The sequence below is a fragment of the Lycium ferocissimum genome, chromosome 8 (genome assembly GCF_029784015.1).
Source record: "Lycium ferocissimum isolate CSIRO_LF1 chromosome 8, AGI_CSIRO_Lferr_CH_V1, whole genome shotgun sequence".
NCBI lineage: Eukaryota > Viridiplantae > Streptophyta > Magnoliopsida > Solanales > Solanaceae > Lycium > Lycium ferocissimum.
The window spans coordinates 11,547,523-11,563,490 of record NC_081349.1 but is presented as its reverse complement, the minus strand read 5'-3'; the positions used below and the strand labels follow the sequence as shown (position 1 = coordinate 11,563,490).

The following is a 15,968-nucleotide window of genomic DNA, read 5'->3' as shown; positions in this document are numbered from 1 at the left end:
TTTGCGGGCAAACAATTAAACGACTTTACCGAAAGTTGGCTCTAACAAATCATTTTTGTATATTTAAGAGGGAAGGCGTTAAGTCCCACTCAAAGTCGATATTGTAGGCATTATTATTTTATTTGTCTTTAGTTAAACCATCTCATAATCATCTCAATATTCGATCTTTTGCCTTATAAAAAATGGAGCCATGGTCCATGTACAGACTGTTCAATAGAAAATTACAAATTCATTGAACTCATGGGGTGTATCATTATTCAGAAAACCTGACTATGTCCTTGAATGAGAGCTGCCTAAATCTCTTTCAGACAGCAAATCTCCAAACTATTCGTTTGTGCTTCTGTCTATGCATACTAGCTTCCTATTCTTGTCTTTGGAATTATATAAAGAGTGTTAAGTTTTGTGCCTTTTCTTAGTTGTGAAGGCATAATTTTCATTAAGGGAATATAGAATTTAGAGAAGTAAAAATGGAGAAGTCAAGGAAATTCAACATCGATCATATATTCATAAAAGATACTCTATTTGTTTCAATTCACGTGACCTGATTCGGAGTACATATGAGGGTCAAACTAAATAATTGTTGGAGTGAATTCGGACATAGAATTTTCAATTTTTTGAAATAAAACTTATGTATATAAAAATTACGTAAAAAGTAACATAACTCACAATAATTAATAATTTAAAGTATTTCAAAAAAGAATGGTTAAAGAAAGCATTATTGGACCCTCCAAATAATTATTAGGGCACATAAAATGGAATAAAGGGAGTGATTTGACCCTTTATATACAATGTAATTCTTCGGCTCATGGGATTCGGATAAGCCCTTTGCGCCCTATCTCCGTCTGTGCTGTAAGTGTATATGTTTTTTGCACCCATTAGAGTAAGTGACCTACAATAACAGGTAACTTTTCAAGTTTGATATGATTACTCGAAAAATAGAATAACAACCATTCTATATCCAACTGAACTGTATTGATGCGTCAATTCTTTGCACTGTCAGTGCATATAACTTAATTTCTTAGATAATTGAAGTATTTAGATGGCATGAGAGCATATTCTAGTTAATCCGTTGGAGATTAATAGTCAACAAAGCCGATTGACAATCACGAAAATTGAAGGTGTCAACAAAAATAATGACAATTAACATATAATGATGGGTTTAATAAGCATTTATAATAATTAGTTCATGAAATTATATTTAGTGTTTGCTACAAATTGCACTAAAATAATACTGAGAAAATGAATCACATAGAGATTTGATACGCGGGATAATGTAAAGAAAAAATTAAAGAAAGTCGAACACCTTGGCCTTTAACAGAATCAAAAAGCTCCAAATAATTAATCAAAAAGTAAATAAATAAATTAAGAAAGGAGGAGAAGAAAAGGACTTGCCTCCCATAAATGTAACTAGCCAGCTGAAAGGCAACCTCAAGAATCTTTTCAGAAATATAAAATGTTTTACTTTTTACAAAATTCAATTGGAGAAAACATCGTGGGGATATATAAAAACATGTCAACGACAAGAAGTCACGTCTGTTTCTACATTTTGTTAAATGCAAATGATCTTTTTGGCAATGATAAGGAAACCAGACAATATGATTTAAATATTGTTCCAAAGGTTAGATTCTTTCTTACTCAATTATGAGTAAACTCATAAAAGAATTTGTATTTCAATATGTGGATGAGTTGGCAGAATCTTTGCTTTTGTTTATAAGCTACATTTTGGCTGCTGATCCCAAAGTTTATTTAATTTCCTGGCTAAAACTTCTTCAAGTTTAGGTTTTCTCTAGGGGGTGTCTTTTAGATCCCTACAATATGGGAAGACAACCTTGCTGTGACAAGATAGGACTCAAAAGGGGTCCCTGGACAATAGAAGAAGATCATAAGCTAATGAATTTCATCCTCAACAATGGTATACAATGCTGGCGCCTTGTGCCAAAACTAGCAGGTAATTTGTTGGTCTGATGTTGCATTTGTTACTGCTATAGTTTTTGTAGAAATATTAGTTGTTTAATTGTAGGAGGAGTTTAATATTTGATTTATCACTAGAATATTCGGTTTCTTAGGTGTATAAACAGTCTAATACTTTACCTGTTGGAAGAGTCTATCTACTTTGTTTATGTGATTATTTAAGACTTTATCAATAGTGAAATTTATGAGACAAACTTTCATCATATTTTTTACTTTGCTATTTGCATCTCTTCTAAGAAAATTCTATCACACACGTAACACATATATGATATAGGAATGATTAAAAAAAATTAACTACATTCTTTTTTACGAAATTGCAACAATCCACTACAAAACAAAAAAATGCGTTCTTATAAGTAAAATACTCAAGAGCCAAGTAGGCTTACAAATCATATTATGATATCTTTTCACTTAAGAGAAAAGATACTCACACCCAATGGTTATGCTAATTTGACTATTAGTCTAGCAGGGTTAGATTATATATTGATGTGATAATAATTTATTAACTAACCATGAAACTGATAAGAATGCATACAAAAGAGACATATCATATATTAATTCGTTTGGTATAGGTATAAATAAGAGCCAAAGGTGAAAATATATATGTTACTTAATAGTTACCTAACACGTTTCAGTTACCGCTCCGCTCTATCGCCATCCCTATCAGTGGATAACTGACTTGACAGTAGATGGTGTTACCTAGTACTAATAAATATTTGGGGTCTCTTTCTTGACATTGTGGAAAGAAATTCTTAAAATTTAAAGCTGTTCCCGGCAATTTGCTTAAAAGTTGATAAATTATAATGATATTTGAAGGGCTAATGAGATGTGGGAAGAGCTGTAGATTAAGGTGGATAAATTATCTAAGGCCAGACCTCAAAAGAGGAGCTCTCACAGAAGCAGAGGAAGACATGATCATCAAGCTTCATTCTCAACTTGGCAATAGGTATTAACTTGCAAATCCATATGTTTGCACAATCAAGTAATTTACGAATGTTACTTGCATTGTTTTTCAGGTTACTAATTCCACGTATTATGGAAATTACCTTTAATTACATTTAAAGTGACTTGTAGATTTTTTTTTTTTTTTTTAATACAGGTGGTCAAAAATAGCCGCGCATTTTCCAGGGCGCACAGACAATGAAATCAAGAATCATTGGAATACAAAGATCAAAAAGAAGCTAAAATTTCTTGGCTTAGACCCTTTGACACACAAACCCCTTGAGCAACCTGATCCTAAAAATGATGATAATAAGCAACAACTTTCTTCAGAAAATGAAGAGTTCAATGAGAAGGGGAAATTGCCAGAAACTTTACCTCCTTTTGACTATCCACAGGAGCAGCAAAATATTCAAAATTCAACATCTAGTTCCAGCTTAAATGAAATGACAGAGAGTTCGGAAATGGGGTCAAGTGAAATATTCCAAAATTTGGGTACATTTTCAAGGGACATGTATAATCCAGGAGTTGAAGATCCTTTCCAAAATTGGATTGGTAGTCCAATTCGTTGGGATCTTTTCGACAACCTAGAAGATAATTTTCTATGAGGAACAAAAATTTTGATTTAGAATTATTCCCTTGCTTGCAGTTATGTTGGCCTTCAAATATATCGTGACATCCGTGTCGAATCTTTCGAAAATGCTTAGTTTTTGGAGAATACGATACTTGTATGATTGCATTTTTGGAGGATCCGAGTAACATAAGTTGCCACTACTCGAGTTGTGTATTGACACAATCTATTCGATTCAATTGTACAATCCAGGACTGATCGGCATTTTTTTTTTTCCATTTTTCTTGGTATCTTGGATGGATGGTTCTAGCTTGTTCGAATAAAAATCTTCAAGATGTCACCTAGAATATCTTTGCCAGCCACAAAATTTGTCTTTAAATAGAGGTATATTTTCTTTACCTAAACGCATGAAACATAAAATTAGTCTAACGAGAACTGCTAAAAATTATGAGAAATTGGGTGCATGGCCAATTAGGACGAAGTGATATACATGCATCACTAAAGAATGGTTTGTATATTGACAATTAAAGCAATGGCAGTAAATTACAATACTACAAGGATTTATAGTATTGAATTATGAAATTAAGATTAAATAAAACGTGAATTACGATCGAACATTTTGTTCATCAATAATATTGAAATATGTTCATTCTAATGCAATACTATCTTTAAAAAAAGAAAATATTATTACACTCGGAAATCAGAGAAAGAGAAAGAAATACAATACTAATATTGTGTATTCGATGTTCGATTTGTAATGGCTTAACTTTTTCTTTTCGAATTTAGTCTTGTAACAGAATCCTTCACATTGTAATAAGATCATTAAAGCCATTTGAGAACTTCATGTTTGTAAATACAGACTATAATATGTATTGTTAAATTTAACGTTAATATATACTGGAATGTTTGTACAGAACGGAAAACATATTACTGAACACCCTACTAAGTATCCAATAAAATATTGAGGAACTCAACAACTCCCTTAGGGTAGTCTTTAAATTTCTCACTTTTGAATTGGTCGTTGACGATCATCAAGAACAATATTAAAGAAGAAATGTATCAAAAGGATAGTCTTCACATACTAATGTCAACCAAGTCTCATAATGATGATCAAGGACATGGAAGAAGAAAGAGTAAATAGGTGAAAGAACCCCTAAATTATTATTGTTTTGCAAATTTTCTACTTAAATTAATTTTTGGGTGTTCATAGAATCCCTGCATTACCATGAAATATGATATAATAAGTAAACGTTACGCTCAAAAAACTCCTCCAAAGAGTTCCAAGAGACAGTACACGCGGAAATAATTGAGTGAATAGGGTTACAACCCCCCCTTCCCCTTCCAACTCCCCAAACTATATAGTACTACCTTTTTGTGACAAATGAAACCCCAATTGTGACATTCCTTTTCTTTCACTTCACACCTCGGAAAGCACCCTAGAGATAACTGCGCTTTCACATCTTCTTAACCCGAAATGGCCGGGGAGAGGAAATGTTCCTTTTTTTTAGGGTACTCCCCGGAATAGATCTAGTTGATACGGGGTGGGGCTTGTAGCGCAGAGCATTAGAGTACGTGGCTACGGAGTATGGTGTGGGGGTTTCCCATCCCTCCTCGACCATAACCGGCCCAAAAGGGAAGTACCTTTTTCTCTGAGGCTAGGAAAATCATGATCGGGATTGATAACGAACAAAAAACTATGTAACTTGAGTGTGGGTCCCAATCGACAATGAGAGAATCAATCATTACCATAGTATATATGCCCGATCGATGTATTTGCTTTATTCCCCATAGCTCTTCCTCAACTAGGCTTGGAAAGAATAGCATAGCAAATAATAGTAGCATAACCAAAAATTAAAGCCTTTCTCGTCATTTATATAGGGTGTTAAAAATGCTTCCCCCCCCCCCCCCTCCCCCTTCCGAACTACCATGAACTCATTATGCTAGGTGAACACATTTTAAAGACTTTTTCATCTTTCACGCGCTTCTCTCAGCAAGTTATCCTAAATATTTTTGCCACATATTCAACTGGAGAGTTTTTAATCTACATATGGTTATAGTATGAGTGGAGGGAGGGGGAGCGGGGGGGAATAGAAACACCAAATAGTTTAGGTATGAAACTCGATCTCACATCTATGATAGTTTAGTCTGCCATGTTCATGTCAACAGCCAAGTGCAAGATGTGGCGGATGCAAAATTTTGTACACTAATGTGTCGACTTATTATTATTCTTCGACCTGTTTGTGGTTTTGGATCAACTATAAAGTTTCTTAGGTTTATTTCTTATCTCAAATTGATGTTTAATTTTCATCATTTCAAGCAACCCATTCTACTATAAATGTACGTTTAGATTTATGAAAAAAATATTATGTATAAATATGTGATTTTTTCGATTAAGCGGTGTCAAATGGAACTGTAAATCATACTATAAGAAAGAACAATAAACTTTGAAAAGACAAGTTATTAACTATTTTACGTCTGTTTGATGAGTGGACCTTGCTTTGTTGTCACAGTGCATCTTTAATTTAAAAGAAGAACCTATGTAGCTTATTAAGAAGTGGACACGTTAACTACCACCGTGAAGTGTAAAAGGTTTTCATTCAAATTCTTCAATTTTCCATTCTGTTGGGCATGTTATTAGCACATAAATAGCTGTTTCTTGAATGGCTTATTCGAATAGGGAAAGGTAGAATCCTGATAAATAAATTAAAAAAAGCAGAATCATTAACTAAGAATCCACACCAGATGTGACCCGTCATGCATCTTCTACCAAATATCCTATAAATATATAATAAAGGGAATTAAGTCGCGTTTGGACATACATAACACGTGAAAATAGTAGAAAGTTTTGTGAATGATGAAGAACATTTGAAAAATCATCTTCAAAAACTAATTAAAAAATATAGTAATATATAACTAAACATTACTTTAAAAATATTTGTTTTTAAGAAAGAAACAAATTCCATGTCCAAATAAGCCCTATGGTACATGTGATGGAAACTTACAAGATGAAAGGATGATTTTCTTCAGCACGTCTTCATCCAACTTCCAAAATTATTTCTTCCATAATAACTAAGTTTAAATGTGAAGAAATATTTTTTTAGAACAAAACATAAAATCAGATTCAATTAATTGTTGCAATACATTATGAATAGTTGTTGCAACAAATTCATCAGTTATTTGAATTAAAACAATAACTTTTGAAAATTATTCCAACAGTTAAAGAATTTATAGTAACAAATTTAGCAGTTGTTGAAAATTGTTTGAACACCCACAGTAATATTTTAATTATTTTTATGTAATTAGAAAATTATTTCATTGCATTATTGATAGTTTGTATTTGTCTTATGTCTAGATAAGTGACTCCTAAAAAAATAAACACTTTTGACATTTTAAAAAATTGGCCAAACATGCTAGCACATTTTAAAAAAGCACTTGTGACCTAAAATGATTGTTTAAAATGAAATGTGTGATAATGGAATCAGTATAACATTATGCTTCAAAAGCATTTTAAGGACCCGTTTGTCCATGAAAATTATTCACTTTTTTGCGGAATATTTTTTCACTTTATGGTGTTTGGCCATAAAAATTCCAAATACAACTTGAAGTTGTATTTGGAATTTGGAAAACAACCAAAACCTTGTTTTTCACTTTTTTCATTTTCTGTTTTGGACCTTTACTTTTATTTTTTTGATTTCAATTTTTACCCCAAAATTTTTTATCTTTGCTCAATTTTTACCCTAAAAGTTCATACAACTTTTTTCACTGGCCAAAGGCAACTTATGTTGCTCAGTTGCTCTCTACTCCAACAACATTGAACATCATGTGCTAAAATGCCCCTAAAAGAAAAGAAGCAGGTGGAAATTTTGTATCAAAACCATATTTAGAGATGCTATATTTTTTGTGCACACTAGTAAGCCTCCCAGTTGCAGTCTTTTGATGGAAAGAAACCATCAGTTTTGAGCACTTTATAAGCTGATCTCAAGTATACTTACTATATTTCTCGCACTGGTTATGTTTATTAATTGCTTTGGGTGGTTTTGCTAGTTTTTAGAAATTGGGGCTATAAATCATATTTCATGTTTTTTAGGAATAACACATTTCAACAACAAATATTATTTGCAATAATTATGGCCAAACACAACTCCAACTTCAAAAATTCCAAAAGAAGTTTTTAATTTTTTTTATTTTTTTTTTAATTTTTTTTTATTTTTTTATTTCTATGGCCAAACGCCTATTTAAGAACAATAGGCTAATCACATTTCGAAAATTAGCTTTTGAAGTAAAAACTATCTAATAGACATGCAACTAATTAATAAGGTTAATGGAAGAAGCAAAAATAGGGAGTAAGTTCGTAGTTTTAGCCATAAGAACAATAGAGTTGGGAAAATGCAAATTTATTTTTTCGTCGAAAAACTCGAATCTAGATCAATAAAAATGGATAAAAAGCTCTGTGGAATAGCAGCATACATGCATTGTACAAGGTGCCCGGGGAGGGACAAGCAACTTTACCTTGCTATGCTACGCATAAAACAACTTTGGTTTGTAGCTCCTGTAAACCCATTAATCTTTCAAATCACTGCAATAGTTTCTTTCTTATAATACATAATGGCTTCTTTTCCTACTAATAATGAGCAAGCAGCTCCTCAGCCTCTGATTTCTTCCCCTACTAATACTGCTTAAGTTTAAGCTACTCAGCCTCTGGCTTCATCCCTTAATAATGCTGCAATGATTTCTTCCCCTACTGGTACTGCTCAAATTCAAGCTCCCCAGCTTCTGGCTTTTTCCCCTACTAATAATACTAATCAAGCTATACAACCTTTGTATTCTTCTCCTACTTATACTACTCAAGCTCAAGGTCTCCAACCTCTAGTTTCTTCCCCTACTAAAAATACGCAAGCTCAAGCTACACAATCTCTAGCTTCTTACATTATTAATACTGCTCAAGCTCAAGCTATCCACCCTCTTTGGAAACAACTGTAGCTATTCACTTATTATTGCTCGGTGATTTTCGGTCTTTTTTTATCAACCGAGCACAGGTCTCTCAAACACGGGGGATTTATGAAGGTCTTAGTTCCCTGATGAGATACAATAAATGGTGACACAACGATACATGTAATGGTTGGGAAGGGTCAATGACATGATTCTATAAACCATCACCTAAACTTATTGACGTTAAATTAGAAAAACCAAAGTGGACAATACTCCCTTTTGGCTAGCTGCAGCAGTTGGGGACCTGGTGATTGTGACCTATTTTGTATTAATCAATCAACAACCAGATGAATATCCATGAGCAAGTCCTCGAATTGCTAGTTTAGAGGCCGCGTCTAGAGGCCACATTGGAATCGTAGATCATATACTACGAGTAATGGAACAAAAGATACAAATTATACAACCCAATGCTACTGACAAACCTATGCTACGGTAATGTAGGGTACTGATTCATAATTTTCTTGAGATCCAGTTGAGTTAGATCTTTCTACACCATTTAAGCAGCAAAAAAAAAAAAAAAAAAAAAAAAAAGAGAGCTCTATCAAATCATCAATATTGTAGGTGTATTGTTGTGTCTGCTACAGAGAAATATTAATTTGGCCCCAGCTTGTTGGCTCCGGCCGCCTACAGATCTTCCGTTAGGTTCGCTATACAGACAACACCTACTACTGGATACACCTTCAACTCTGGTAACAAGGATTTTGCCTTGATCTCTTCTACCTTTATTTCTGATTTTTCTCTGAAGAAGTATTCTGCCTTCACCTCTTCTAGGTTTATTTTTGATTTTTCGAAGGAGGGGGATAATGATCCGAATGAAGGGGATAATGAACCGAAGAAAGAGACTCTCGTATCTTGGATTGCCCTTTTCGCATAGGCTCTCGCCTTTGTCGCATGTTCTGAATGTTTTCGGAAGAATATTCGCTACTACCTTCGAACATATAAACATTAAACTCAATGAAACATAAGTACTTATCTTTTATCTCTTCTACCCTGCTAGCATCTGGTAACTTTCTGACAGTCATCCGTACTAAATATTTTTGTTGTTCCGGCAATAAGGATATGCTTGTAAGAGCTTACCTGATAAATCAAATTAAAAAACATTTTCTTGGCAATGTATAACTGCAAAGTGAAATGAACTCATTTTTCTTTAACAAAGCAAACTGTTGCAAAAAAGTGATTAATAATTTCTACTATGATTCCTAGCAGTCCTCTCCTTGCTGCTAATAGGACTGGTTCCACTAGTTCTATTTTAATAGTATTTACATTGTCCTTTTAAGGTCCTTATACTGAAACATAACTATTGCAACAACCCCATTGTGTTTTCCTATTAAGTGCAAGAAAAATAGCATGTAATGGTATACCAAACTTCTAGGACGGAAAAAAGTAATAACATAACAAATTTAATACCAGATGTGTTGTTGATAATCAATCATAATACTATTTTCTCTTTAAATTTCTCTCGGGCCAAATTAGTATTGTCGTAGGAGCCGCATCGGCACAACTGCAAAGCAGATGACGTAATACAACGTTTTTTGTTCTATTTATATGGTTTAGAAAGACGTATTACCAAATAAGTCTAACTTCACTAGAATCTCAAGAAGTAAAGAATCATTGATGTAATGCTCGTAATGTAGGTGTTTCAGTAGCATTGAATTGTATCATTTGTATATTGTGTTCCGTTCTTCACAGCAGAAATAACAATTCAACGACTTTCTCATGGATATTCTTATGGGATATAAGCCTATCAATAAGGCGGGCCCAACCCGACCGCCTAAGAGAGTAACCCTATGTCACGACCAAACCCGTCATGATGGCACCTACTCTAACCCCTCTGGCTGACTAGAAGAGTATTGGTGACCCACGATGGGCCTCGGCGAAACTGCGTAGGCGGGCGAATAGGACATCTCGAATAAGCCTGGGAACTCTGTCCTCGGGAGAATGAACCACTGAAACTACCACCCTTGCGGGCCTTCATCTTTGCATACTTATTATAACTATCCTGCCTAACACCTTCGACGGTCCTAACATGATCCACCACCTCCTGAAAGGAAGAACCTGAAGCCACAAGCTGAAGAGATGACAACTGAAGACTAGTGTTCAACCCTTTCACAAATCTCCTAACTCTCTCCTCCTTAGTAGGTAATTACTGGAGAGCATAACGAGACAAAGAATGGAACCGGGCCTCATAAGCACGGTGACGAATTACCGCTCAATGTTGCTTTGAGCTCGTCACGTCTCATCCTCATAGTACGCGGGACGTACTTCTCCGTGAATGCTTGAATAGGGCGAGTCCAAGTCAACGGAGCCAACCCAGCTGGTGTACACTCCACATAAGCCCTCCACCACAACTTGGCATCACCTAAGAGCTGGAAGGTCATGAACTCAACACCATGCTTATCAACCGCCCCCAACTTATGGAGCCTCTCATGACAATTAATAATAAACTCGTAAGCATCCTCAATCTCAGTGCCATAGAAAACTGGTCATCTTACTAAACCTCCAAAATGAATTATACTCCTCACCGGTTATCACCGGCCCTTCTACTGGTCTAGGAAATACCCCAGGTCCTGGAGCCTCGTCTAAACGTGGGGCTAGAGCTGCAGCATGCTACGCCCCCAGAGCACAGAGCCTTTGGTTTGCGATTTTCTTGATGCTTCTATTCATATATCTACTCTAGTTGAAGACTATGTGGTTGTAGATAGAGTATCTTTGGTCTTCTTGTCACATTTGTGTGGTATGGTACATGGGTTGATTTAGTGATTCTTGACATGGTAGATGTTACATCTCGTAGTTTTATACACTAAGATTCGTAATATGTTAGTTGCCATAGTCTTGGACACCGGGGTTGTTTCTAAGGTTATTCGAGGTTGGACATGCCGATATTATGTTTATAAGGGTCTAAGTTCATGTTCGGTAAGTTACGGAAGGATTAGAGAATAAGTGAATCGAAATGGAAATGTTTGTCAAAAGTAGATTCTGAAAAATATAAAATACAGACTGTATTTTATAAGATATGGTTCGTATTTTGTGATACGAACCGTATTTAAGGATTTGGAAAATTTCCTGAGAAGGCAGTTTGAGAGGTGGAGAAATACAGACCACTATACGGTCCACATAATTTTATACGGCCAGTAAGTTGGCCGTACAACGGGCCGTATTTTTATGGCGGTGGATTTTTCTGATTTTATATATTAAGAACTCCCTTCATTCTTAACTCATTCTAATCCAACCCAAGTTCATATAAGCTCGGGAAACCTCTCCTATTAATTCAATACTTCTCCAAGCATAAAATCAAAGATTAAAGTGAGAATCAAAGTGCTTAGGGTTTCAAAGTGTTGTTGAAACTTGTCTCTTCTTCTTGTAGAAGATTTGGAGGATATTTCTAGGTGAAGTGATCTTGGAATTGAAGTGTTCTTGAGTTCTTGAGGTAAGATTTCATCTTATTTTCATGTTTACGAGTTTATGTGGTAAGTATGATAAGGTTTGGGGGAAAGAAATTGGAGGAAAGGTTCAAACATGAACTTGAAGATATCTTGAGCTATAATTTAACTTGAGCTATGATTGTCAGTGTTTTTTGAGCAAAAATCTTGTTATGAAGGATAATAGTTAATGTTGAGGAAGTGTTGTATACAAGTGTATATAGGGCTGCTCATTGTTATATCTTTAAATGTTGTGAATATGAATTTTGAGGAGATCGTATGAGGTTGTTATGTAAATTGTTAGTTGTGGATTTTGTGGTGACGATTAAGAAATAGGTGAAATGCTGTCCATTTCACTTTATAATGGAGTTATCATTGATATACGTGATATATAAGCGCAATCTAAGTCGTATATGTATTCCTTTGTTATAGGAGTGGTGCTTTAGTGGTGATAAGCTTGTTGTTGGGTTACTTGGAAGACTTGAGATATGTTAAGGCTAACCCTTCTTTTATTTTGGCATGATCTATACTGAAACGAAGCATAAACGAAAGTCATTCCATAACAACTCTACTCTTAAATACATGAGAAGCTTTTATTCTTGACCTCTTTATGATGATATTGATCTTGTCTCATGATTATTGATCCTTCAGATTAAGTTATGTTGATGATGATAGTTCCATAATGATAATCGGAGATGCAATGACCTTACGTCACTCTGATAGAGTCATAACAGTTCTTTGTGATATATATATATATATATATATATATATATATATATATATATATATTTTATATCACCAAGCCGTGCTATAGTCGGCTGGGTATGACACCTATTATGCACACCACTGCAGTTGGGTATGGTTTGATGATGATAGCCCTAAAGAGTGGCTTAATGATGATGATACAGCCCCATATATATATATATATATATATATATACGTACGTATATATATCGAGTTGATTCTCTTTTATCTCATGTTACCTTCATGTCTTTATTATGTTGTTCTTCATGCCTTACATACTCGGTACTTTGTCCGTCTTGCGCTCCTTTCTCAGGCCTTTGCATTTCAAGCCCGCGAGGTTCGGGTAGCGGGTTGACGATTCACCCCATGGGTTCTTTGATCAGTCGACATTGGAGCACTCTTCTCGTTCCAGAGTTGCAGCCTAGTTTTGGTATGATATTCTTTTGTGTACATACGGGTATGGCGGGGCCCTGTCCCGCCCTCTTTATGTTAGGTCCTCCAGTAGAGGCTTGTAGACAGTCATGGTTTAGCTAGGTTTTGTATGGTCCCTTCAGCCTATATTTTCGCTGTATAGTACTTCTCAGTAGCCTTATCGGCTTGCTTAGTTTTGATTAGTCTAGTTGCGTAGTATGTCTTCTTGGGTTCATCCCTTTCTCAGAATATTTCTAATATGTTTAGCAGACTTTCATCTGGTGACCCCCGAGGTCCACTCTAAATCATGATTATAATAGGAAAGTATATTTAGCGGTGCTCGGCAAGTAGGGCTTGGGTGCCCGTTATGGCCTCCAGTTTGGGTCGTGAAAAACTTGGCATCAGAGTAGTAGCGTCCTAGGGTTTTCTATAAGCCGTGTCTAGTAGAGTTTTGTTTATGATGTGTTATGCACCACACTTATAAACAAGAGGCTGGAGGGCATTTAGGAAGATTATCCTTCTTTCTTATCTTAGATCGTGCGATAAAGCTATACCATCAAGATTTCTTCTCTAATATTATATTGTGATTTCAGCGATGCCTGTGACGAGGAGAACTTCAGCCAGCCAGAGAGGAATGGTTGTGACTGATGAGGGCACCAGTAGAGTGCCACCAGTAGCTGCAGTTCAGGGCATGTTTTAGAGTGAGGCCCCATCCCAGTCTTCTCAGAGCCCTTCCGCTCCAGTAGATCCCAGAGGGGCCGCAACTACAGTACCTCCAGTTCCTGCCTCAGGCCAGGAGATATGAGAGGTTATTCGGTTGTTGACACAATTAGTGGCTGCTTAGGCCCAACATCAAGGTACTGGTTATGGTGACAGGGGTATTAGTGCCAAGGTTTGAGACTTCATCAATTTGGACCCTTCAAATTTTTTTTTGGATCGAAACTAGATAAGGACCCACAGAATTTTATAGATTGGATGGTGAGGACATTGAGGGTAATGTATGCTTCTGACACTAAGTCAGTAAAACTGGCTTCTTACTGGTTGCTTGATGTTGCAATCTATTGGTATGAGAACTGGGTGTCGTCGAGAGGGTCTAATGCACCCGCATCCGTGTGGCAAGAGTTCACAGATGCCTTCATTCGGAATTATTTGCCGCCAGAGATTCGACGGGCCTAAGGTGATAGGTTCCTCAACCTTAGGGGAACATGAGTGTTCGAGAGTACAATCTTTACTTTAATTCATTGGCTAGATATGCTCACAGGCTGCTGTAGCTCAGATAGAGGATTGGGTTCACCCGTTCGTGATTAGTTTGGGCCCGCATTCAGGCGGATGATCAGAACCTTGAGGAGTGTAAGCAGCAGCGGAGGCTGAGCGTGAGCATGATAAGGGCCAGAGTAAGAGAGCTAGATTTTCAGGCTCTTTCAGTGAGTTCAGAAGTGGTCAAAGACAGTAGTATCCTATGTATTCAGCCCATTTTGCGGCTAGTGCGCCTTCGCAGTTCGAAGGTCAGTGATTTGATCGATCTACTTATTCAGGACCAGGTCAGTGTTCCAGAACCTCAAGTTTTCGGTATGGAGATGAGTCAGGACAAATGCGGCTACTTATACCATGATGTACTCAATGTTGTAAGTTACATACTGGGAATTTCCACTTAAGTTCAGATGTTTGTTATGCGTGAGTGTCCATCGAGAGGTAGTAGAGGTGTAGTTCAACTGTTAGGATCTGCAACAGGTTCTTCGTCATCTGTACGCCCTCCTAGGCAGGGTTCTTAGACATCAGCCCGTGGTGGTAGAGGCATAGTTGGAGCGTCCAGTTTGAGCGGTCCTTAGAACCGCATCTATGCACTGGCTGGTCAGCAGGATCTTGAGTCATCACCTGATTTATTCACGGGTATATCATCAGTCTCCTCCATGATGTATATGCATTGATAGATCCAGGTTCTACATTGTCGTATGTTACTCTTTTTATTGCTGGTATGTTTGGGTTAGAACCTAAGTTGATTAGTCCTTTTGAGATGTGTACACCTGTTGGTGATCCTGTGACAGCTACGACGAGTATACAAGAGATGTGTAGTTATAATCTGTAATCATCATACCGAAGCTAATTTGATTGAGTTAGATATGGTGGACTTCGATGTTATTATGGGGATGGACTAATTGGCCTCTTGTTATGCTAATATTGATTGCAGAATAAAGATGGCCCAGTTTCAGTTTCCAGGAGAGCCAGTGCTGCAATGGAAAGGTAATACAGCTTCATCGAGAGGCAGGTTTATTTTCTATCTCAAGGCAAAGAAGATGATCGCAAAAGGTTGCATTTATCATATAGTTTGAGTTCAAAATGCAAAAGTAGAGTCATCGGCTATTCAGTCTATTCCAGTGGTTAATGAGTTTCCCGATGTGTTTCCAGAAGAGCTTTCGGTCTTCCGCCAGAGTGGGAGATTGATTTTGCTATTGAATTTTTACTTGATACTAAGCTAATATCTATTCCTCCATATAGAACGACATCTGCTGAGTTGAGGTAGCTGAAGGAGCAGTTGAAGGACTTACTCGAGAAAGGTTTTATTAGGCCTAGTACATCGCTGTGGGGAGCGCCTGCGTTGTTTGTAACAAAGAAAGATGGATCGTTATGGATGTGTCTTGACTACAGGCAGCTGAATAAGGTAACAATAAAGAATAAATACCCACTTCCAAGAATTGATGATTTATTTGACTAGTTGTAGGGTGCCATATGTTCTTTGAAAACATATGTGAGGTCAGGCTACCATCAGGTTAGGGTCAAAGAGAAGGACATTCCTAAGACAGCTTTTAAGACCTGATATGGCCATTTTGAGTTTTGTGTGATGTTATTTGGCTTGGCTAATGCCCCAGCAGTATTTATGGATTTTGATGAACCACATATTTAGACCTTTCTTGGATCAGTTTGTG

At 36.3% G+C, this 15,968-nt stretch overlaps 1 protein-coding gene across 1 annotated transcript; it reads left to right on the top strand.

Annotated features, from left to right (window-relative positions):
• The first annotated feature begins 1,695 nt into the window (after positions 1-1,695).
• On the top strand, positions 1,696-3,885 carry LOC132066616 (transcription factor MYB20-like). The gene is made up of 3 exons (XM_059459888.1): positions 1,696-1,948; positions 2,788-2,917; positions 3,071-3,885. Exons 1-3 carry the CDS (start codon positions 1,816-1,818, stop codon positions 3,516-3,518), a joined length of 711 nt encoding a protein of 236 aa, XP_059315871.1. The 5' UTR covers positions 1,696-1,815; the 3' UTR covers positions 3,519-3,885.
• The last annotated feature ends 12,083 nt before the right edge of the window (positions 3,886-15,968 follow it).

Excerpts from the sequence above, each read along its gene's own strand:
- LOC132066616 (XM_059459888.1), top strand. The coding sequence starts at position 1,816 with ATGGGAAGACAACCTTGCTGTGACAAGATAGGACTCAAAAGGGGTCCC. Across the intron at positions 1,949-2,787 it reads CCTTGTGCCAAAACTAGCAG|GGCTAATGAGATGTGGGAAG; the intron begins GTAATTTGTTGG and ends TGATATTTGAAG. Across the intron at positions 2,918-3,070 it reads CATTCTCAACTTGGCAATAG|GTGGTCAAAAATAGCCGCGC; the intron begins GTATTAACTTGC and ends TTTTTAATACAG.